Raw genomic sequence first — 25,827 nt, 5'->3', positions numbered from 1 at the left:
TAAATTGTACCCTTCTGCTGCTCTTTCCACTTGAATGGGCAGTTTTGCTTTAACGATATAAAGAAACACATTATTTCTAAAATGCCACCAGTACCCATAACGAGGTAGCAAGACTTGGAGGTGGCCGTTGGTGTTTTCTGGTACTAATGGGCTTTTTAAAACACAACTCACAGCAAAACAGGGCTGGTCACCACCACCTGGGAGAGGCTTTATTTCTTCACCCAAGGCGGGAATCTCATGTGTCAGCCCAGGGGAGCCGTGGCTGGAGGTTTGATCCAGGACCTGGACAACTGCTCAGTGATGGCCGTGGATTGCGAAGACCGGCGCTACTGCTTCCAGATCACCACGCCCAATGGAAAATCGTATGTTTCACGCGTTTTATTTGGGAGGAGAATGAGTATAGTGGTTCCACCCGTGCCAAGGGCCTCCTAGTTCATTCCTATGTGCCAGCCCTCTGTGGGAGAGGCCCCAATCTGGGTATTGTTGACCTTTCAGGAGGATGATTTTCTGCTCTCTTTAAACAAGCCCGCATGACCCATAAGGGATCCAGCCTGCCTTATCCCATATGGAGATAAGTGAGGGTTTGTCTGTGGCTTTGGAGAAGAGATGACCTACATGTGTGAGACAGCAACAGAAGTCGTGCTTGTTAGCATAGATTCTCAGAGAGAGAAGGCTGTGGCTACTCCTAGCCTGTTGTAAAGAAGCATTTGTGTTTGGATTGCAGCAGGGGAGAGTAACTATTTTGGTAAGGACGACCTTCCTGAGAAGGCCATTTTTCCAGCAGAAGCAGGAGTTGTGAGAAGTGTACTCCACTGCAGCAGTATCGTCGGCTGCCAGGCTGTTCCCACATGTCCTGTGTACCTGAGGGGCCCCAAAGAGGTGGTACTTTACCAATCTGCAGCCTGTGGCCATTCACAGTAGACCCCATCCCAGTGGGATCCCCTCTCAGAGTGGTGGTTTTTAAACTGCTCCAAGGAGTTCAGGGTCCCATGGAGGGGCTTCAGGGTCCCATGGAGGGGCTTCAGGGTTCACCTGCCTGGGGAGAGGAGTGGCCCTGCCCGTCATCAGAGCCGCTCTTCTCACACTGCATTCTATTAAGATTTGACCTGAACAGCAGGGGTAGGGGTGGGGACGGCATTGGGATGATGTCTCTCCTCCCAGCTTGGCAGAGCAGCTTTAGACCTCATCCTTCCTGCTTTGGTGATGGGAAATGACCTGGGAATAGAGATTCCTGGATGCTCATCATGGTCCTTTGCAGTTACCTCCTCTGGGCCTCACTTTCCTCAGATATAAAATAGGGATAAGATCTATGTTACTCCATCTGCCACAGATGAGAGGAACAAGGGAACTGGCAGATGTGGGTTCTCTTTAAAAAGTTAAAGCCTCGGCTGGGTACAGTGGCTCACGCCTATAATCCCAGCACTTTGGGAGGCCGAGGCAGGTGGATCACCTGAGGTTGGGAGTTTGAGATCAGCATGACCAACATGGAGAAACCCCGTCTCTACTGGAAATACAAAATTGGCTGGGCACGTTAGTGGTGGCGCATGCCTGTAATCCTAGCTACTCAGGAGGCTGAGGCAGGAGAATCGCTTGAACCTGGGAGGCGGAGGTTGTGGTGAGCCGAGATCACACCATTGCACTCCAGCCTAGTGCAACAAGAGCAAAACTCCATCAAAAAAAAAAAAAAAAAAAAAAAAAAAAGAGTTAAAGCCTCCACAAAGGTAGGGCAGTATTACTGTTACCTTATTCCCGGGCCTCCATACGCAGCAGACTTTTCAGTTCTGGGAAAGGAGTGAATGGGCTGCCAAGTCCTTCTTTGGGCATGGTTTGAGGAGTGGCTGGGCTTGGAGTCCTGGTCATCTTGGATCATTAGAGGAGGTCAACAGATGGATCTCACTGTACAAACACAGACTTGGGCTAGAAGATCCGAGTCCCGCCTTCTCATTTCATAGATGAACATGCTGAGGCCCAGGGAAAGGGCCATGTTTGTCCAAGATCACATAGTGAATCAGGGCAGAGCCAGACCTACAAGCCCATTTTCTTTTTTCTTTTCCTTTTTCTTTTTTTTGTTTGAGATAGGGCCTTGCCCTATCACCCAGGCTGGAGTGCAGTGGCACAGTCACCACTCACTGCAGCCTCAGCCTCCTGGGCTCGATCGATCCTCCCACTTCAGCCTCTCTAGTAGCTAGGACTACAGGCACACGCCACCACGCCCAGCTAATTTTCGTATTTTTTGTAGAGAGGGGGTTTCACCATGTTACCCAGGCTGGTCTCGAACTCCTGGGCTCAAGCCATCCTCCTGCCTCACCTTCCCAAAGTGCTGGGACTGCAGGCGTGAGCCACTGCACCTGGCCCTGGAACCCCATTTTCTTTCCCTCTCATCATGCTGCCTTCATGGCACTTTTCCTCCCACACCCCAGCTAAGTTCAGTTTATGTAGAGAAATTCCCAGTCACTGAGATTGGGGAAGCACTTAATTACTTAGACACTTTTGTTTCAGGGGAATAATCCTCCAGGCTGAGAGCAGAAAGGAAAATGAAGAGGTAAAAATTTTGTTTGTCATATTTCTTTCCTAACGTGGTGGGTGACTTTGGGATTCAGTGTTCTTTTTTAATGTCCTCTACAGTGGATATGTGCAATAAACAACATCTCCAGACAGATCTACCTGACCGACAACCCTGAGGTAATTATCAGCCACCGGCATCTCAGCCCTTTTCTCAACCTGGAAGGTAAGCGTCCACCTCCTGGGACTGAGTGTGTCTTCCTGTGGATTTTTAGGCAGTCGCGATCAAGTTGAATCAGACCGCTCTGCAAGCAGTGACTCCCATTACAAGTTTTGGAAAAAAACAAGAAAGCTCATGCCCCAGGTAACTAAAGGACAAAGAAAAACTAGCTTTTGTGGAGCCAAATTATTGATTAGGAATATGAAATGAGTTGTTGCTTAATCCACACAAACCAAGGCATGTTTTTCAGCCTGTTTAACAGAAGCAGTAACGATGGCTGGGAAAGGTTAAATACCTGCCTGTGTTCACACCACATTGTGAGTGGTAGAGCCAGGATTCAAGCCTGTCTGATGTCAGCATCCCTGTCCTTTCCACTGGACCATGCTGCTGCAGTCCAAGCAAACAGGACGTGCATGGAGGGTCCTCCTAGTCAGGAGTTCTCCCCACATTTTCTATCAGTGTCAACAAAGTAAGGGAACGAAAGCAAAAATGTTTTTAAAAAATAAGGAAAAAAAATCGCCTTTTATGTATCCCATGTTAATGCCCACGCCTTATCTGAACATACAGTGATAGTTTTATACGTACATTTATTTTGTATTTGCACATACTTTTTTTTTTTTTTACTATTTCTACATTTTTCAGAATTGTTCCTTTTAGTAACTACACCCTATTCCATCATTTATTTTTTTACTTACTTATTTTTTAATTTTTTCGAGACGGAGTCTCACTCTGTCACCTGGGCTGGAGTGCAGTGGAGTAATCCCGGCTCACTGCAACCGCCACTTCCCAGATTCAAGTGATTCTCCTGCCTCAGCCTCCCGAGTAGCTGGGATTACAGGCGCCCACCACCACACCTGGCTAATTTTTGTATTTTTAATAGAGATGGGGTTTCACTTTGTTAGCCAGGCTGGTCTTGAACTCCTGACCTCAAGTGATCCACCCGCCTCAGCCTCCCAAAGTGCTGGGATTACAGGCATGAGCCACTGCGCCTGGCCCATTCTACCATTTATTAACCATTGAATATTTAGGTTATCTCCCTGGCGTTTACTGTTATCATTTAGAGCAAACATTTTCATGCATACAGCTTTCCTCATTTTGAATACTGCTTTAGGATTTATTCCAGGAATCCTACCTTTTGTCTTAATGGGAGTTTCCATCTGGTTAAATAGTAGAGGGTTGTATTTTCATACTAATGAAAGCCTGGCATTAAAGGGTAAATTAAAATTATGACTATTTGGTGTTCATCTTTTAGTGGCATGGTAGAAAGAACCCCATTACATTTTTTACAAATATCTAATGACCCCAGAAGGAAGTCATTAGAAAACTCAGTGGTTAAGTAACTTCCCAGAATCTGTGCAGTGTGGAGCCAGCGTTCACATGCCGGGCACGGGGTATCTGAGAAGGAATGGGAGAAGGTAAGGCCAGAAAATAGGTTTGAGTCTAACTGGAAAGACCTGGGTGCCCTGCTTAGGAGTTACAGGCAATGGAGCAAAATGGAAGGTTTTGAGAAAATGGGCGATGGTCAGAACCAGGGTTAGGGAAGACTATTCTGTACCTGAGTAGGATAAATTTTAGGATACAGGTTGTGGGAAGAAGGGGAGAGTGCAAGACCCAGTAGGATGTTGATGTAGTAGTAGCTGTGAAGCAGAACATGAGAACGTAAACAAGTGTTTTTAAAAAAGAGGAGAAAGAGGCAACAAGTCCGAGAAACATTTCAGCACCGTAACTTAAGGATTTAACAGTTGATACAAGTAGCATGCTTTATGAAATGGAACTCTAAGGAAGACACTATATGAAAGGAAGTGGAACTAAAGATCCAGTCAGTGAGGGTTAATCCCGTAGCCTTCTCCTGGGTAAATGTATGTCTTCTCTTTGTAAAGTTACAAAAATGTTTGATGTGCACAGTGGAGGGAATACCAGACCTGCAGTTGAGAGACATGGGTTCTAACGATATCTCTGCCTTGTGTTATACACAGCTAGATGTCCCTGAGTAAGTCAGTAAATGCTCTGGGCCTTTGTCTTCTCAGCCTTGTGACATACAGGGAACTAGCTAACCTCCTAGGACCCTTCTAGCTCTGATATGCCATCTCTCAAGGGTGTTGATGGATAGTTTAGGGGGGTTTGGAATTAGAAGGTGTGATAGGTTTCCTAAAAAGACAATTTGCAGCCTATATTTAATTATTCAGTAACTGATTTTTCCCCCTATTCTAGAATAAGCAAGTCACATTCTTAGACCAAAAGGACCCCACAGAAGGGACACAGAAGACTCCCTGGGGGAAAAAAAAAGACTCTAGCCAGCCAGCCGAATTAGCCCAGTGATTGGATGGGTGACAGATGTGGCTGCCTGATGGCCCCAGAGCTGTGGGGAGAGGGGTACTATCTCTTTTAGGGTCAGCCCACTGAGAATAAAGCAATGTTTTGATGACAGTAGGGGGGAAAGAATCAGAGAAATTGTGTTCTTGGGAACAAACTGCTATTTACTTCTAAGCAAGTACCATGTGTGGACTTCCCTCATTCTGCAGTTACTATATATCTGCTGTTCATTCATTTATCCAGCTACTCAACAAATATTTGAGTATCTACTATTTGCCCAGGCCTGGCCTAGGTAAGAAAACGCAGGGATTACTGGGGAGAACAGGCAAAAGGTAAGCACAGGCTGAGTTAAAATGAGGGGAAGCATTGCAATGTTAAGAAGATGAGGTGCTGTCATGGAGGGTGAAGAGACCTGTGCAGGGCCTGGCTGTGAAGATAATATTCAAGCTGCAAAGTGAAAGACAAGACGCAGCCACTCTTGCAAAGAGCCAGAAGTAGTGTATTCTTGGTAGCAGTTGTGGAGGTAACAGGACAGAGAAGAGCTTAGTGTATCTGAGGAACTGAAAAAAGGCAGTGTAACGGGACAGTGCAGGCAGAGGGAGATCATGGGACAGGATGAGGGCGGGTGGGGAGGGAGGCAGGGGTCGATCATGAAGGAAGCATGTGGGGAGCTGTGGAAGGGCTCTGAGAGGTGCGTGTTTGTGATGGAGACAGAGATACCCACTCTCCATTTTCCAAAGTTAGTTAGCTCTGGCTGCTCTGGAGAGCACAGAACAGAGCAAGTCCGTAGCCAGTGAGGAGGCGTCCCAGCAGCCCAAGAGAAGATGATGGTGGTTTAGACCAGGATCACGGCAGAGATGAAAAGTAGATGGATGTGGACTTATTCTGGAGGTAAAACCTATGGGACTTTTGATGGATAAGCGTAGACGGAAAAGGACAGATCAAAGGATGACTCCAGTTGGAGCTGAACACCTGGGCAGATGGTGTTTTTTAAAGAGAAGAAGAGTTCAGTTTTGGACATGTTAAGCATGAGAGGCCTGTGAAACATCCCAGATGAGTTGTCAAGCAGTCAACGGATGATACAGGTCTGGAGTGCAAAGAAAACGTCTGGTCTGGGTGTATGAATCGGGGACTCATAGCACTGAACAGCAGTGGATGAGGTCCTCTATGGGAGAAAGGAGAGGGAGGGGAAAGCAGAGCCTGCAACAGAATCCTAAAGAACTCCAGCATTTAGGGTAGAAAAGGAGCCTGCAAAAGACATTGAGAAGGAACATCAAGAAAGGTAGAAGGAAACTCTGTAAAATGTGGCACCAGCCGAAACCGAGAGGAGAGTTCAAGGAGAGAGCAGCTGTGTTAGATGCTTTAAGTCAATTATGATGACTGTGAAGTGTCCATTAGAGCTGATGACATGGAGATCCTGTACAGGTGAAACTTAACATCATGTCACTCCTATGTTCAGAGTCTTTGGTGGCTCCCTATACTGTTGTGTCAAGTTCAGACCCCACCTGACGGTATAAGGGCCCTCTACAACCTGGCCTCACCCTATCTTGATTGTTATCTCCCCCCTTTGACTCTCTGGGGAGCCAAAATCTTAGACTCACTTTCTCCCCTTGAAGCTTCTACTCCCCTTGAAGCTTCTACTCCAGTGCTTACCACTTATTATATCACAGCCCTCTCTTAAAGACAGGATCAAACAGATGTGACTGTCCCATTTAGGGTTATTGAAGCAGTATGACATCCTGGAGATGCACTCTCCTGGCAGTAAGGAGACCCCTGTTTATAATCTGGCTCGCCCACCAGGTAACTGAGTGCCTTCAAAACTGCCCAATTTCTCCAGAGGCCTCAGTTTCCTTTTCTGTTAACAATGGAGGTCAGACCAAGTGGTCTCCAAGGGCTTGCCTTGCAGTGACCATCTACAAGCCTATGTACTGTTTCATCCACATTCCAGTCATTATGATCATTTGTCAAATGCCTGTTGTAAAGTAGTTTGATACACTACATTCAGTTATTGACATGTTTGAGAAATAGGAAAATATTGACATATCAAATGAACAGAAAGATCACTGAGAGCTTTTTAAGGTCCAGGCAATGAAAGAAATCAAAATACATTGATATTCTTTGCCCTTCAAAGGAGTTTATAGTCTGGCTGGGGAGAAAAGATTTTTAAAATGTTGAAAAGTTAAATTACAGTATTCTGAGACTGGAGGAGAAGAACATGTTGGTTCCTGATTAATCTGTCCGCAGAGAGCACAGTATTTGATGGGCCACGATGTCAGCAATGAGTGTGGGCACAATGTGAAGCTCAGGAGGCACACAGGGCCGCAAGACTGTGCCTGTGACTTACTGAGAAGAATCACAGGAGTTCAGAGGAGGGAGGCGGGGTGCCGGCTGGCCTAGTGGATAAGGAAGAATTTGAGCTGGGTTGGGAGAGTTGGGTGAGCAGCAGAATTGGGATAAAGATGGAAATAAGGAAAAGCATGTGGTATGTGTGGTACAGCTCTCGTAGAGGGTGCATTAAAGGAGTGGAAAGGGAGGCTTTTGGGGAAATTAGAGCCAGATGGTGATTAAATGCCAAGCCAGGACCTTTGGTTCACTCAGCTAACATTTTTTAGTGCCTACTATGTTCCAAGAATACATATGACTTAGCTATAGCATAGGCCCTCCAAAACCTGCCTCACAGAGAAGGATACAGACAGAAAACTAGTAACAGTGCAGGATGCTGTGCAGCAGAGAGAACTGCAGGAAATGGGGCAGACTGAAGGTTTTTAGCCAAGGATATGAAGGAAGTTTGAAGAAGGTTTATTTGTAGAATGGATTAAGGGACTGAGGTCAATCTTTCCCCTTGTATTTTCATTCATAAAAGTCACCTCAGCCTTCAACAAGTATTCACTTGATTATAAAAGCGTAAGGTTAAGGGAATTGATTTTTTCCCCTTCAGCCAGAACCTGAAAAATTCAGAGATGGAAAATGAAAATGACAAGATTGTTCCCAAAGCAACAGCCAGGCTACCTGAAGCAGAGGAGCTGATCGCGCCTGGAACGCCGATTCAATTCGATATTGTGCTTCCTGCTACAGAATTCCTTGATCAGAACAGAGGGAGCAGGTATGGGCTGAGAGAGGTTATCTCTGGGAGAACTGAAAGTAAATTTGAGGTCTCTTGTGTCCCCCTCCACCACCAAAGACTGTTGCCATTCTGACTTCCAGTTCAAGTGTTAAGTGCCCTTCTAGCTGCAGCTGTCGTGTTTGTTCAACTCTGGCTATTCCCCTAGGCGTACCAACCCTTTTGGTGAAACTGAGGATGAATCATTTCCAGAAGCAGAAGGTAAGTGACTAGTTTGGTGTCCTTATTCTTTCCTCTGCACAAAATGACAACGGCCATTGAAATAAGATGTGAAATCATGTTTTAGAGAGCTATGATTAGGAGTATGAATTAAGATTTGTTGTTCTGAAAGTTTAGTAAGATATCTGCAGTGGAGGCAAGTCTTGGATAAAAACTGAGGGGTAGCTGAAAGACCACCTGCCCCTATTTCACCATTAGCCATAGCGTTTTTGTAGCATAGCATAGAAATGTTGTGAAATCTGAATCTGTTATCACATTCAAATGCAGTCTTGGTGAACTGGAAATATGCTGTGTCATTTTAGAAAACCAAAAGCACAAATAACTTGTTCTTGAATTTGAAGATGACACAAATGATATTTAAGTCTTTCAAATTCAAATTTTTGGTTTTTTACATTCTTATAATGTACTTAAGAACGTATCTGATGGCCGGCGCGCTGGCTCACGCCTGTAATCCCAGCACTTTTGGAGGCCGAGGCAGGTGAATCACCTGAGCTTAAGAGTTCAAGACCAGCATGGGCAACACAGTGAGAACCCCGTCTCTACAAATAATATATATATACACAAAAATTAGCCAGGTGTAGTGACCGGCGCCTGTAATCCTAGCTACTCAGGAGGCTGAGACATGAGAATCACTTGAACCTGGGAGGCGGAGGTTGCAGTGAGCTGAAGTCATGCCATTGCACTCCAGCCTGGGCTACAGAGTGAGACCCTGTCTCAAAAAAGAAAAAAAAGAAAAAACCTTCTTTGGTCTTCTAGTTATGGTTGCTGGGAGTCAGTTTTGTCAAGTTATGTGCCACTGTCAGCAGCCAGGACTGACTTCCTTTAGGCTATGAAACATCATCACTGCCTTTCAGTAATACACATGAAGTATGAATTGCATGAGACCCAACATGAGATCTTATATCCTGCAAATAAAATTTCTTTTCTAAGAGGACTTTATCAGTGGGCCAAAGTAATGAATTTTCTATTGTCTAGTGAACTCACTCTTTTCAGAGAAAAGGTACAATGTAGTCACCTAGAGTTTCAGCATTAGAAGGATGTTCATCTGGTACCACCATCATTTCATTTTATAGATGAAGAAAAGCCTTTCTAGTCTAATGAAGTAGTTCCAAACAAACTGACAAGATGTAGACAAATGGAAGATGCAGAGCTTTGGCAATATTGGGCTTATAAAAGTGGTATTGAGAAATTTTGGTAGAAAGTCCTCCACAGAAAGCAGGCAAAACTAGCACATCTGACCCTGGTATGCAGATCAACAGCAGCAGGAAGTAAATGAGATCCTGAGCGGAAAATGCTGTCTTCCAGATTCTCTTTTGCAGCAGATGTTTATAGTTCGGTTTTTGGGATCAATGGCAGTTAAAACAGACAGCACTACTGAAGTGATTTATGAAGCGATGAGACAAGTATTGGCTGCTCGGGCTATTCATAACATCTTCCGCATGACAGAATCCCATCTGATGGTCACCAGTCAATCTTTGAGGTACGTTCAGTTTTATTTTCAGACTTTCTTATGGCTTCAGCTAATTCCCCTTTTAAGGCTAATGCACCCATCTGAAATGTTGGTACTGGAAAGAAGAGACTACTCTTGCTTTTGCCCCCACTACTTTTTACATAAGATAGATAGCCTAGAAAGTGCTCCCTTAGAGACAAGAACTGGTATCTTCAAAAATCCAGTGGTGAGTGAATACTGTTGTTCACAAAGATGCCATCACACTAGACTTATTCTCTATATTATAGCTCAGAGCTTGAAAATGGAAGTTTTTTGGTTTTGCTTTTTTTTTTTTTCATTTCTGAGAGTACTATTTATAAAAAATAATGGAAAAAAACTTAAAAATCTGCCTAAATAACTTGGCCATCACAGAGAGAGCAGGCCATATTAACTACATGATTTAGTGTTTCAGGTAATACGATCTGGGTTTCAGATATGACCAAAATCCTGGTTATGAACACGGGCGTATGAAACTGTAGCCACAGGTAGCATCTGCAGCAAAACTAGCCTGAACTGAGATGTGTTTTCAGTGTTAAATACATACCAAATTTCTAAGATTTAGGATGTAAAACATCTCACTAATTTTTTAGGTTAATCACATGTCTGGTAATATTTTAGATATACTGGATGAAGTAAAATTAATTTTATCTGTTACTTTTAATGTGGCTGCTGGAAAAACTTCGATGACATATAAGGCTTCCATTACATTTCTAAGGGACAGCACTGCTTTAGAGCCAGAATGTCTCAGTTTATTCCTGGCTTCGGCATTTCTTAGTTATGTGACCTTAAGCAAATTTTTGAGCCTCTGTACATCAGTTTTTTCAGCTGTAAAATGAAAGTAACTATTCACACCCTCCACTGTTGTCATGAGGAATAAATGTGCTAATATATGTAAAACATTTACAACTCACTGGTACATGAAAAGTGCTCAATGAACGTTAGCTTCAAAAAAGGTAACTAGGACTATAGCAAAAATTAGGATATAGCTTCTTCCATTCATTAAGCCCATCCTTTTCATTTATTATGAACCTTATCTGAGAATTAAGTTCTTATTAATAAAACCTTTTCTTTCAGTATGTCCTGGACCTTTTACAGAAATGGGCTCATGGTTCTTATAATCCTATTGGTCCTGGAATAATTTCCACCAAAAAGATCAAAGGAAAATATATGTAAAAGTACTGTGAAAAACCACAGCACATCAAAGTGAAAAGAAAAACTACAGAATGGGAAAAAAGTATTCACAAATTCTATCTAATATGGATGTAGTAGACAAAATATACAAAGAACTCTTATAAAACTCAACAGAAAGACAACCCAATTAAAAAATGGACCAAGGACTTGAAATAGACATTTTTCCAAAGATCATATACAAATGGCCAATGAGGACATGAAAAGATGCTATGTGTTACTAGGGAAATGCAAAACAAATCCACAATGAGATATGTCACTCCATATTAAGATGGCGTGCGCACCCATGCACACTGTCTCACAGATGTTTATATATATATCAGATATATATCATATATATCATATATCAGATATATATCATATATGATATATTATATATATCATATATATCTGATATATATCTGATATATCTGATATATATCATATATCTGATATATATCATATATATCTCATATATATGATATATCTGATATATCTCATATATATATCTCATATATATGATATATCTGATATATCTCATATATATGATATATCTGATATATCTCATATATATGATATATCTGATATATCTCATATATATGATATATCTCATATATATGATATATCTGATATATATATGAGATATATGATATATATGAGATATATGATATATATCATATATATAGTTAATGGAAAATAAGCGTTTAGCAAGGATGTGAAGAAACTGGAACCCATTGCTGGTGGGAATATAAAATGGTTCAGCTGCTGTGAAAAAACAGTTTGGCGGGCTCCTGGGTAGTTACCCAAAAGAATTAAATACAGGTGTTCAAACAAAAACTTATACGCAAATGTTCATAGCAGTCCTTTTCGTGATATCCAAATGGTGGAAATAATACAAATGCCCAACATCAAATGAATGGATCAACAAAATGTGGTAGAGTTGAGCATTCCAAATCTGGAAATCTCAAATGCTCCAAAATCTGAAACTTTTTGAATGCCAACTTGATGCTCAAAAGAGATGCTCATTGGAGCATTTTGGATTTTGGGATGCTCATCCTGGTAAATATAATGCAGGAATTTAAAATCTGAAAAAAAAGCTGAAATCCAAAACAATTTCAGATACAGGATACTCAACCTGTATATATATATATGATGGAATACTATTTGGTCTTAAAAAGGAACAAAGGACTGATAAGTGCTACAACATGGATGAATGATGAAAACATTGTGCTAAGTGAAAGAAGCCAGGTACAAAAGGCAACATACTGTAGGGTTCTGTTTATATGAAATATCCAGAGTAGGCAAATCCATAGAGACAGAAGACAGACTAGAGATTGCCAGAGGGTGGGAGGAGGAATGAGTAACTGCTTAATGGGGATGGAGTTTCCTCTGGGATGATAAAAATGTCCTGGGACTAGGTAGTGGTAATGGCTGCACAAAGTTATGAAGACACTAAACATCACTAATGATAAATCTGACGTTATGCATACGTCACCACAGTAAACATACCCCTGCAGTGGAATAGGTTCTGAGACCATTTAGAGGTCACACAGAAAATCAGAAGATTTAAAAAGAAAAATTGATTCCCAGACAAGATGCCTGAATAGGAACAGCTCCAGTCTGCAGCTCCCAGTGAGACCAACACAGAAGGCAGGTGATTTCTGCATTTCCAACTGTGGTACCCAGCTTATCTCACTGGGACTGGTTAGACAGTGGGTACAGCCTATGGAGGGCAAGCAGAAGTAGGGTGCGGCATTGCATTACCCAGGAAGCACAAGGGGTCGGGGAACTCCCTCCCCTAGCCAAGGGAAGCCATGAGTGAGGGACAGACCTATCCAGCCCAGATACTAGGCTTTTGCCACTGTCTTTGCAGCCCGCAGACCAGGAGATTCCATCGAGTGCCTACACCACCAGGGCCCTAAGTTTCAAGGACAAAACTGGGCAGCCATTTGGGCAGACACTGAGCTAGCTGCAGGAGGATTTTTTTCCCACCCCAGTGGCGTCTGAACATCAGGGAGTCCGAACTGTTCACTCCCCTGGAAAGGGAGCTGAAGCCAGGGAGCCAAGTGGTCTTGTTCAGTGGATCCCATCACCACGGAGCCCAACACACTGAGATCCACTGGCTTGAAATTCTCACTGGCAGCACAGCAGTCTGAAGTTGACCAGGGATGCTCGAGCTTGGTGGGGGGAGGGGCATCTGCCATTACTGAGGCTTGAGTAGGTGGTTTTCCCCTTAGAGTGTAAAGAAAGCCACCAGGAAGATCAGACTGGGCTGAGCCTGCCGCAGCGCCATAAAACTGCTGTAGCCAGACTGCCTCTCTAGATTCCTCCTCTCTGGGCAGGGCATCTCTGAAAGAAAGGTAGCAGCCCCAGTCAGGGGCTTATAGATCAAACTCCCATCTCCCTGGGACAGAGCACCTGGGGGAAGGGGTGGCTGTGGGCGCAGTTTCAGCAGACTTAAATGTTCCTGCCTGCCAGCTCTCAAGAGAGCAGCAGGTCTCCCAGCACAACGCTTGAGCTCTGCTAAGGGACAGACTGCCTCCTCAAGTGAGTCCCTGACTCCGGTGGTTCCTGACGGGGAGACACCTCCCAGCAGGAATCGACAGACACCTCATACAGGAGAGTTCCAGCTGGCATCTGGTGGGTGCCCTTCTGGGATGAAGCTTCCAGAGGAAGGAGCAGGCAGCAGTCTTTGCTGTTCTGCAGCCTCCACTGGTGATACCCGGGCAAAGAGAGCCCGGAGTGTACCTTCAGCAAACTGCAGCAGACCTGCAGAAGAGGGGCCTGAAGGAAAACTAACAAACAGAAAGCTAGAGCATCAACATCAACAAAAAGGATGACTACACAAAAACCCCACCCAAAGGTCACCAGCATCAAAGACCAAAGGTAGATAAATCCACAAAGATGAGGAAAAAGCAGCACAGAAAGGCTGAAAATTCCAAAAACCAGAATGCGTCTCCTCCTCCAAAGGATCACAACTCATTGCCAGCAAGGGAACAAAATTGGATGGAGAATGAGTTTGAAGAATTTACAGAAAGAGGCTTCAGAAGGTGAGTAATAACAAACTCCTCCAAGCTAAAGGAGCATGTTCTAACCCAATGCGAGGAAGCTAAGAATCTGGATAAAAGGTTATAGGAACTGCTAACTGGAATAACCAGTTTAGAGAAGAATATAAATAACCTGATGGAGATGAAAAACACAGCACGAGAACTTCGTGAAGCATACACAAGTATCAATAGTCAAATCGATCAAGTGGAAGAAAGGATACCAGAGATTGAAGATTAACTTAATGAAATAAAGTGTGAAGACAAGATTAGAGAAAAAAGAATGAAAATGAGTGAATAAAGCCTCTAAGAAATATGGGACTATGTGAAAAGACCAAACCTACATTTGATTGGTGTACCTGAAAGTGACGGGGAGAATGGAACCAAGTTAGAAAACACTCTTCAGGGTATTATCCAGGAGAACTTCCACAACCTAGCAAGACAAGCCAGCATTCAAATTCAGGAAATACAGAGAACACCACAAAGATACTCCTCGAGAAGAGCAACCCCAAGACACATAATCATCAGATTCACCAAGGTTTAAATGAAGGAAAAAATGTTAAGGGCAGCCAGAGAGAAAGGTCACATTACCCACAAAGGGAAACCCATCAGCCTAACGGCGGATCTCTCTGCAGAAACGCTACAACCCAGAAAAGAGTGGGGGCACACATTATTTAACATTCTTAAGGAAAAGAATTTTCAACCCAGACTTTCATATCCAGCCAAACTAAGCTTCATAAGCAAAGGAGAAATAAAATCCTTTACAGACAAGCAAATGCTGAAGGATGTTGTCACCACCACACCTGCTTTACAAGAGCTCCTGAAGGAAGCACTAAATATGGAAAGGAAAAACCAGTACCAGCCACTGCAAAAACATACCAAAATGTAAAGACCATCAGCACTGTGAAGAAACTGCATCAACTAACAGGCAAAATAACCAGCTACCATCATAATGACAGGATCACATTCACACATAACAATATTAACCTTAAATGTAAACAGGCTAAATGCCCCAATTAAAAGACACAGACTGGCACATTGGATAAAGAGTCAAGACCCATCAGTTTGCTGTATTCAGGAGATCCATCTCATGTGCAGAGACACACATAGGCTCAAAATAAAGGGATGGAGGAAGATTTACCAAGCAAATGGAAAGCAAAAAAAAAAAAAAAAAAAAAAAAAAACAGGGGTTGCAATCCTAGTCTCTGATAAAACGGACTTGAAACCAACAAAGATCAAAAAAGACAAAGAAGGGCATTACATAGTGGTAAAGGGATCAATGCAACAAGAAAAGCTAACTATCCTAAATATATATATACCCAATACAGAAGCACCCAGATTCGTAAAACAAGTTCTTAGAGATGTACAAAGAGACTTAGACGCCCACACAATAATATTGGGAGACTTTAGCACCCCACTGTCAATATTAGATCAACAACACAGAAAATTAACAAGGATATTCAGGACTTAAACTCAGCTCTGGACCAAGTGGAGCTAATACACATCTACAGAACGCTCCATCCCAAATCAACAAAATATACATTCTTCTCAGCACCACGTCACACTTATTCTAAAATTGACCACATAATCGGAAGTAAAATACTCCTCAACAAATGCAAAAGAACAGAAATCACAACAAACTGTCTCTCAGACCACAGTGCAATCAAATTAGAACTCTGGATTAAGAAAGTCATTCAAAACTGCACAACTACATGGAAACTGAACAACCTGTTCCTGAATGACTGCTGGGTAAATAAATAATGAAATTAAGGCAAAAATAAATAAATTACTTGAAACCAATGAGAACAAGGACACAACATACCACAATCTCTGGAACACAGCTAAAGCAGTGTTTAGAAGTAAATTTATAGCACTAAATGCACACAGGAGAAAGTGGGAAAGATCTAAAATTGACACCCTAACATCACAATTAAAAGAACTAGAAGGTTGGGCACCATGGCTCATGCCTGTAATGCCACCACTTTGGGAGGCCAAGGCAGGTGGATCACCTGAGGTCAGGAGTTTGAGACCAGCCTGGCCAACATGATGAAACCATATCTCTACTAAAAATACAAAAAATTTGCTAGGTGTGGTGGCAGGCACCTATGTAATCCCAGCTACTGGAGAGGCTGGAGCAGGAGAATCACTTGAACCCAGGGAGGTGGAGGTTGCAGTGAGCCAAGATCATGCCATTGCACTCCAGCCTGGGCAACAAGAGCAAAACTCCATCTCAAAAAAACTAGAGAAGCAAGAGTAAACAAATTCAAAAGCTAGCAGAAGACAAGAAATAACTAAGATCAGAGCAGAACTGAAGGAGATAGAGACACGAAAAACCCTTCAAAAATCAATGAATCCAGGAGCTGGTTTTTTGAAAAGATTAACAAAATTGATAGACTGCTAGCCAGACTAATAAAGAAGAAAAGAGAGAAGAATCAAACAGACACAATAAAAAATGATAAAGGGGATTATCACCACTGATCCCAGAGAAATACAAACTACCAACAGAGAATACTATAAACACCTGTATGCAAATAAACTAGAAAATCTAGAAGAAATGGATAAATTCCTGGACACATACACCCTCCCAAGATTAAACCAGGAAGAAGTCGAATCCCTGAATAGACCGATAACAAGTTCTGAAATTGAGGCAATAATTAATAGCCTACCAACCAAAAACAAGCCCAGGACCAGATGGATTCACAGCCACATTCTACCAGAGTTACAAAGAGGAGCTGGTATCATTCCTTCTAAAACTATTCCAAACAATAGAAAAAGAGGGACTCCTCCCTAACTCATTTTATGAAGCCAGCGTCATCCTGATACCAAAACCTGGCAGAGACACAATAAAAAAACAAAATTTCAGGGCAATACCCCTGATGAACATCAATGCAAAAATCCTCAATAAAATACCAGCAAACTGAATCCAGCAGCACATTAAAAAGCTTATCACCATGATCAAGTGGGCTTCATCCCTGGGATGCAAGGCTGGTTCGACATACGCAAATCAGTAAATGTAATCCATCACGTAAACAGAACCAATGACAAAAACCACATGATTATCTCAATAGATGCAGAAAAGGCCTTCGATAAAATTCAACACCCTTCATGCTAAAAACACTCAATAAACTAGGTATTGATGGAACATATCTCAAAATAATGAGCTATTTATGACAAACCCACAGCCAGTATCATACTGAATGGGCAAAAACTGGAAGCATTCCCTTTGAAAATTAGCACAAGACAAGGATGCCCTCTCTCACCACTCCTATTCAACAGAATATTGGAAGTTCTGGCCAGGGCAGTCAGGCAAGAGAAAGCAATGAGGGTATTCAAATAGGAAGAGAGGAAGTCAGATTATCTCTGTTTAAAGATGACATGCTTGTATATTTAGAAAACTCCATCGTCTCAGCCCAAAAACTCCTTAAGCTGATAAGCAACGTCAGCAAAGTCTCAGGATACAAAATTAATGTGCAAAAATCACAAGCATTCCTATACACCAATAATACACAAACAGCCAAATCATGAGTGAACTCCCATTCACAATTGCTACTAAGAGAATAAAATACCTAGGAATACAACTTACAAGGGATGTGAAGGACCTCTTCAAGGAGAACTACAAACCACTGCTCAAGGAAATAAGAGAGGACACAAACAAATGGAAAAACATGCCATGCTCATGGATAGGAAGAATCAATATCGTGAAAATGGCCATACTGCCCAAAGTAATAGTGCTATTCCCATCAAGCTACCACTGACTTTCTTAACAGAGTTAGAAAAAACTACTTTAAATTTCATATGGAACCAAAAAAGAGCCCGCATAGCCAAGATAATCCTAAGCAAAAAGAACAAAGCTGGAGGTATCATGCTACCTGACTTCAAACTATACTACAAGGCTACAGTAACCAAAACAGCATGGTACTGGTACCAAAACAGATATATAGACCAATGGAACAGAACAGAGGCCTCAGAAATAACACCACACATCTACAACCATCTGATCTTTGACAAACCTGACAAAAACAAGAAATGAGGAAAGGACTCCCTATTTAATAAATGATGTTGGGAAAACTGGCTAGCCATATGCAGAAAACTGAAACTGGACCCCTTCCTTAACACCTTATACAAAAATTAAGTCAAGATGGATTAAAGATTTAAATGTAAGACCTAAAACCATAAAAACCCTAGAAGAAAACCTAGGCAATACCATTCAGGACAGAGGCATGGGCAAAGAGTTCATGATGAAAACACCAGAAGCAATGGCAACAAAAGCCAAAATTGATAAATGGGGTCTAATTAAACTAAAGAGCTTCTGCACAGCAAAAGAAACTATCATCAGAGTGAACAGGCAACCTACAGAATGGGAGAAAATTTTTTCAATCTATCCATCTGACAGAGGGCTAATATCCAGAATCTACAAAGAACTTAAACACATTTACAAGAATAAAACAACCCCGTCAAAAAGTGGGTGAAGGATATGAACAGACATTTTTCAAAAGAAGACATGCGGCTGACAAACATGTGAAAAAAAGCTCATCATCACTGGTCGTTAGAGAAATGCAAATCAAAACCACAATGAGATACCATCTCACACCAGTTAGAATGGCAATCATTAAAAAATCAGGAAACAACAGATGCTGGAGAGGATGTGGAGAAATAGGAACGCTTTTATACTGCTGGGAATGTAAATTAATTCAACTATTGCGGAAGACAGTGTGGCGATTCCTCAAGGATCTAGAACCAGAAATAACCATTTGACCCAGCAATCCCATTACTGGGTACATACCCAAAGGACTATAAATCATTTTCTATAAAGACACATGCACACTATGTGTATTGCACCACTATTCACAATAGCTAAGACTTGGAACCAACCCAAATGCCCATCAATGATAGACTGGATAAAGAAAATGTGGCACATATACACCATGGAATACTGTGCAGCCATAAAAAAGAATGACTTCATGTCCTTTGCAGGGACATGGATGAAGCTGGAAACCATCATTCTCAGCAAACTAACACAGGAACAGAAAACCAAACACTGCATGTTCTCACTCATAAGTGGGAGCTGAACAATGAGAACATATAGGCACAGGAAGGGGAACATCACACACTGGGGCCTGTTGGTGGGTGGGTGTCAAGGGGAGGGATAGCATTAGGAGAAATACCTAATGTAGATGACAGGTTGATGGGTGCAGCAAACCACCACAGCACATGTATACCTATGTAACAAACCTGCACGTTCTGCACATGTATCTCAGAACTTAAAGTATAATAATAAAAAAAGAGAAATCTAGGTTACCTGATTTAAACAGCAAACTTCTGAAAGTGACCCACAAAATATGCATGTGTTTTCACTTATAAGGAATTTTACAAAATACCTATGAAAGTTATTCCAACTTGAGGAAAACTTTATGATCTATATTCAAAAAATTAAATTCATGCCCATTAATAGGGACATAAAAGTAACATTTCTTAAGCTTTGTCTACTTAAATTTCCATACACACTTCTCATTAACTGTCATAACCACCTCTTGGAAGTGGGGGTTCTTACCACAGTTTTACAGATGAACCAGTTGTAAGAAGTCCGGGTGACTTGCACAAGATCAGGTGAGGAGCCAGGGTAGAACTCAATCTCGAGTTCTCTGATTATAAGTCTTACGGTTTAATAAGTATAACTGCACGTATTTCTAACTGTAGCCTTTTGTTGGGGGCATGGGGGTGTACCAGTTTTACTGAGATATAATTCACATACAATTTAAATGTACAATTCAGTGGTTTCTAGTATATTCAGAGTTGTACAACCATCATCACAATCAATTTTACAACATTTTCATCACCTCAGAAAGAATACCCATTAGCCCCTGGCAACCCACCCAGCCCTAGGAAGCCACTAACCACTAAAATTGCCATCTCTATAGATCTGGACATTTAACATATAAATGGAATCATAACCATTTTTTCCACAAACTATATTTTTGCTTTCACCTATAAAATGTATAGTAATAATTTACATAATAGCATGTTAATTATTCCAACACGAGTACAATACAGTAGAAATTTATACCCACTTATCTAAGATAGCAATAAATTCTCTCATATAGTTTATTTTCTAGGGTATGTCAACCTGATTATTAGATGATGCTTAAAATACTGTTGAAGAAATATATTCTGAAGGCCTGGCGTGGTGGTTCATGCCTGTAATCCCAGCACTTTGGGAGACTGAAGCAGGCAGATGCCCTGAGGTCAGGAGTTCGACACCAGCCTGGTGAACATGGTGAAACCCCACTTCTACTAAAAATACAAAAATTACCCAGGCATTTTGGCTGACACCTGTAATCCCAGCTACTCAGGAGGCTGAGGCAGGAGAATCGCTTGAACCCGGGAGGTGGAGGTTGCAGTGAGCCAAGATTGGGCTGCTGCACTCCAGCCTGTGTGACAGCAAGACTCTTCTCAGAATAAATAGTAAATAATTAAAACAAGGAAATATATTCTGGAATACTTTCTTAAACATTATTCCTCTTTTACCCAAATTGATAAGAGTTTTGTCAAAATCCCTTCACTATTTTGTCACCGCTACCTCATCTTTTTCAATAATGTTAAATTTAGACTAAGTTGATCTTGCACTTCAGGGACATTAAAGTTGCCAATGGATGTTTGTTGAGAGGGAGGCTGTACAGAATATAATCCATCCATATTATATAGCAGATCTGTTGAGGATTATAATGCTGTCTTTTTGGGTAAGTTGCAGAGTCCTGTGAAGTTAAATCTTCTACTTGCTATATAATCTTCCATTATAGGTACCCTGAGCTTTAGCTACACAGGTTCCGTAAAGGCAGAAAGCAGGACACGTGGTCACACACAGCTATCTCACCTCACCCTCTAACAGGCTTTATCTCTATTTCGGGGAATTTGTATTTATTCTGGACTTCTACAAACTCTTCTAGGAATATTAAATTTATCCAACATTTGTGACATAATGTATCTTTTAAAATTTCAGGTTGATAGATCCACAGACTCAAGTATCAAGGGCCAATGTAAGTACCGCATACAGGTTCATGTTAGTGATTACTCCTTAATTCACCTTTGTATCTACCTTAAACACAGCCTAGGCACTTTATTAATAAAGATCTGCCACTAATAGGACTAATAGGATACTTTTTCTCATGACTTTTCCAGAGAGTAGCCTTGTCAGTTTTTAATTCTAGTAGTTGTATGATCTGTTGCCTTTTTTTCCCACCCCCCGCAGTTTGAACTTACCAGTGTCACACAATTTGCTGCTCATCAAGAAAACAAGAGACTGGTTGGTTTTGTCATCCGTGTTCCTGAATCCACTGGAGAAGAATCTCTGAGTACATACATTTTTGAAAGCAACTCAGAAGGCGAAAAGGTCTCTTTTTCATGTGAAGATCCCATAATATCCCAGTCCAAACAAGTCCATTTTAAAAGAGTTTTCTGGCATTACTTCCTTGGATATTTAGTTGATTATTCTGCATGTCTCCATCCAGGAGTTCAGATAATACCTCCTAAGAAGGCCTCACTGAAAGAAAACTCGATTTAAATTTCTCTGTGGAAAATACCTATCAACCAGAATAGGGTGAATGAGGAAGAAATTTCATGGCAAGACATATTATTTAGTCGGGATATAAGGAAATGTCGAAAGCAGTTCCCCTCAAATTTGTTCTTTAAAAAAAATTAAGGCAAAAGCTACAATAGAGAATAATTTAGTCTCAGAGAGCAAACCAAGGAAGATATTAGAAAAGTTACACACAAACTGTTGGTTTAGTATGAAAAACTTTTGACTCTATCTGCGACTTAGAATTTATCACAATTAACCAATCCTTCTTTCAGTAAATTATCTGTTTGCCACTGTGTATATGGACATATCGTGGCTAAATACATTAAAGAGAGAGAAGAAAAATTCCTATTAAGAATTTTTAACACTGGAATTACCTGAGTTTCACTTAACCTGGAATATTTTTTGTGTGGCATAAATTGGCAACAGAGGTCAGGACAGTTGGACGCAAATGCCCCGGGCCCTATGTGATGAGTCTCCTGCAGCCAGGTCCTATGTTCCCAAGTGGGAACAGTGAGAACAGTGACTTCACTGTACTCCCAAATCACATTTGTTCTAAAATTTTATCCTTCTCTACTTTTGCCAATCACTACTTTTCTTGTCTTTTGCAGATATGTTATGCTATTAATTTGGGAAAAGAAATTATTGAGGTTCAGAAGGTAAGATGCATTCTAGTGCTGGTTTAGTAGCTACTCAAAACACATCTGTGTACACATACCAAGAGTCTTTTCAAAAAGAAAAGTGATGTTCACTGGAAAGTGTGGCCAAGTTTGGGATTTCCTTTTAAAAGTATTCTAACCACCAGACGTTTTTGATCAGCTAGTTCCATGTTCACTGTTAACACATGAGGACTTCTTATCACTGCTGGAGCTCCTGCTTATCTGTTTTCTTGCTTGCATACTAGTTGGCTAGATTTCCTTTCTTTCAGATTAAGATGATAGATAAGTACCCACCGTGTGCTCTAAGGCCTTGCTCCTCAGAGTATGATCACATGCCCCACAGCATTAACAGACGTCACCTGGGAGCTTTTAAGAAATGAGGACTCTGAGACCTCCCTGTCTTTCAGCAGCTTTTAATCTTTTGTTCATTCAGCAAATTTTTGAGAGCCTAGTTTGTGTAAGAAAAGCCCTGGAATTATAGTAGTGAACAAGACAGATATAGTCCCTGCCCCCAGGGGGCTTCTAGTTCAGCAATGTACAGAACTTTCTGCAATAATGGAAATGATTTATATCTGCACAATTTAATATGCAGATTGAATATGGCTAGTGTGACTGAGGAACTGGATTTTTAAATTTAACTCAAATTTACATAGTAACATGTAGCCAGTGGCTACCATATTAGTGCAGTTCAGTCTTGGAGAGGTCAGGAAGACCAAGGACTAAGGCCACATACATGAAATAATGGCAAGCACTGTAAGCTAGTATTTAATGGTATTGGTCAAAAGTTGGCAAACTTTTTCTATAAAGGGTCTTTATGTTTTTGGCTATCTCCCTTGCAACAGATTCAACTCTGCTATCATAAGACAAAAGCAGGCCAGGCATGGTGGCTTATGCCTGTAATCCCAGCACTTTGGGAGGCAGAGGCAGGAGGATCACCTGAGGTCAGGAGTTCAAGACCAGCCTGGCCAACATGGTGAAACCCCATCTCTACTAAAAATACAAAAATTAGCCGGGTGTGGTGGTGCACACCTGTAGTCCCAGCTACTCGGGAGACTGAGGCACAAGAATCGTTTGAACCAGGGAGGCGAAGGTTGCAGTGAGCTGAGATCATACCACTTCTCTCCAGCCTGGGCGATAGAGCGAGACTCTGTCTCCAACCGCCGCACCACCCCCTCCCCCCCAAAAAAAAGCAGCAGCAGCATGGACAGTATGTAAATAAATGGCCGCAGCTGTTTTCCAATAAAAATCAAATGGTTAGCCAAATGACCATAGTTTGCCAACTTCTGGTATAGATTAAACGTGAGAAAAGAAGGAGTTTAAAGATAGAGAAGACAAAAGTTCTGTGAAGGAAGTTCCTCTATGGAATCTTTGGGAAGATGATACGAATTGACTACGTAAACAATATTTTGGCTCAGAGGAAAACAGTCTAGATTCTAGAAGTGACATGCCTGAGTTTGAGAAGCAAGGAGACTCAGCGGAAGGCACATATACACAAGAGTCAGGAGAAACAAGACTAGATTACAGAACATATTGAAAGCCAGGCCAAAGGGGTTTAAATGCATCTTAAGCCTTTTCTTTTTTCCCTTTTAAACTCTCCTAACTTCAGGATCCAGAAGCACTGGCTCAATTAATGCTGTCCATACCACTAACCAATGATGGAAAATATGTACTGTTAAACGATCAACCAGATGACAATGATGATGGAAATCCAAATGAACATAGAGGCGCAGAATCTGAAGCATAACTCACTTGCGCCTGTGGGGGAAGAGCAAACAGGAAGGAGAGCTACCTCCTAAGGGTTTTAACTTCTCTAACATACAGGCACACTGACCTGATTTCCGAAGGCTGACAATCGTTTGTGGAATGTAATCTTGATGCCTTGATACTGAGACTTAGGAGGGAAACTAAGAAATGGTTGACAGCGTTCCCACCCATCTACAATGTTATTTTAGGTGCTTTGTGGTAAGTCTTTTTTCTTAGATTGCGCTAAATTTCTTAGATTGTTCAGCGCTCAGAACAAAAGTTTGAAAAATGCATTGTTCATATGAATGTCATCTCTTCAGTTTCCAGTATCCTTTTTAAAAAATGGCAAAAGCCTAGATTTACAATTTGATGAACACTAAATATTTCTTATTAATATCTATTTTTGTATTTTACTTAATGAGCTTTAAGTGCCTGTCGTTCTGAAAATTGTGTATTTATAATTCAGCTTATCTCATAATTGGACCTAATAGCATTTCTTTGTGCAGTTAGGTGATGAGCACTGCTTTGAGGACCAAGCACTAGTAGAGATGCGCGATACAGGTCTAGTTTCGGTAACTGTTCCAGACATCAAGCAATAAAAAAATGAATACCACAAAAGATGTTTGATTTTACAGTGGAGCCTTACTGAACCAGCATTCAGAAGTTTAAGGTCCTCCTAGGTATGAGTATTTTTAGTAGTGGATCACTGTGGACAGGGTGCAGCTCTACCAGTTCCTGTTTCTTCTGAGCCAGACCCTCTTCAGGGAAGGGACCAATTAATTTTAAAACTCACTTGAAGCACAGCTGGTCATGGGGCTTGGTATAAAGTTCCTATTTCCACCCTGATACTTCCAATTCCTGGAACCCCAGCCCACTCCCCCATCCCTCCTCCCTATCAAACTAGTATAATGATTTTGAATCGGTACAGTGTGTCTAACTGTAACTAAGTTCAACAGACTATTATTATCTTTGTAATAAATTAACCTAGCAATAAAAATTATTGTTTCTTTCTTTTGTTTGTTGTGGTTATTTTCTAGAACATCCCTGGAAGAAAACTAAAGTCAGCTCTATAGCTTTAACATTCAATTTCCCAAAAACTAGGGCATAATGAAATCACAGAAGAGGGGATATAGTATCAAAAAATACTTCCAGTCAACATGAGTAGAATATGTGATCCCATTGCTAAAAGTTTTAAAGGTGTTGCTTTTAAAATGGTGGATAAAACAACTTTTGTAATCCAAAATTAGGTTAATATAGGATCCATTTGAAATGTATACACCATAAAAGACATAGTGAGCCAGTCTAAGCCAGTATGAGATTATGCACTGTAAAATTAATTCATTGTTCACTAATGCCTTACAAATTTGTATGACATAACCGCTTTAGATCAATTGGTTCTCTGACAGACTGCAAGAACCACAGTCCCCTGAACTTTTTTTTTCTTGCTTAGACTTTTTTGGGAGGGGTAGAATCTGAAGTCCTAAACAATTATTAGTTTGAAAAGTGAAATACTATACATTTCTTTATACATTTCAAATGGATCCTATGATGTTAACCTAATTTTGTATTACAAAAGTTATTTTATTAATCCACCATTTTAAAAGACTGCATGGCTTAAATAAGACACAAAGCATGCACATCATTAGGGAAACATAAAAAGACTGAAATTCAGTCCATTAAAACTAACTTCATCAAAAACCACCACAGAGAATGAAAACACACAACTAAACCAAAGATACTAGCAAGCACACAAGACCAACAAAAAATTAGCATCCAG

At 41.3% G+C, this 25,827-nt stretch overlaps 1 protein-coding gene across 11 annotated transcripts in view; it reads left to right on the top strand.

The window, feature by feature from the left end:
• APPL2 (adaptor protein, phosphotyrosine interacting with PH domain and leucine zipper 2) overlaps positions 1 to 25,061 on the top strand; it is a 63,404-nt gene extending 38,343 nt beyond the window's left edge. For 7 of the 11 annotated variants that reach the window (XM_001160746.6, XM_509331.7, XM_063787079.1 and 4 more), the window contains exons 11-21: positions 174 to 362; positions 2,500 to 2,542; positions 2,626 to 2,682; positions 2,778 to 2,866; positions 7,974 to 8,138; positions 8,305 to 8,357; positions 9,681 to 9,855; positions 21,073 to 21,109; positions 21,322 to 21,462; positions 22,260 to 22,307; positions 23,914 to 25,061. In XM_001160746.6, coding sequence (XP_001160746.1) covers positions 174 to 362; positions 2,500 to 2,542; positions 2,626 to 2,682; positions 2,778 to 2,866; positions 7,974 to 8,138; positions 8,305 to 8,357; positions 9,681 to 9,855; positions 21,073 to 21,109; positions 21,322 to 21,462; positions 22,260 to 22,307; positions 23,914 to 24,051 — 1,135 coding nt within the window. In that variant the 3' untranslated portion in view covers positions 24,052 to 25,061. The remainder of the gene's footprint in view (positions 1 to 173; positions 363 to 2,499; positions 2,543 to 2,625; positions 2,683 to 2,777; positions 2,867 to 7,973; positions 8,139 to 8,304; positions 8,358 to 9,680; positions 9,856 to 21,072; positions 21,110 to 21,321; positions 21,463 to 22,259; positions 22,308 to 23,913) is intronic. The other 4 variants (XM_054664640.2, XM_016924096.3, XM_063787080.1 and 1 more) reach the window with 1 other exon arrangement.
• Positions 25,062 to 25,827: the final 766 nt, after the last annotated feature.

This window comes from Pan troglodytes, chromosome 10, assembly GCF_028858775.2.
Source record: "Pan troglodytes isolate AG18354 chromosome 10, NHGRI_mPanTro3-v2.0_pri, whole genome shotgun sequence".
Lineage (NCBI taxonomy): Eukaryota > Metazoa > Chordata > Mammalia > Primates > Hominidae > Pan > Pan troglodytes.
The sequence above is the reverse complement of the archived record's forward strand: the minus strand, read 5'-3'. Positions and strand labels throughout refer to the sequence as shown.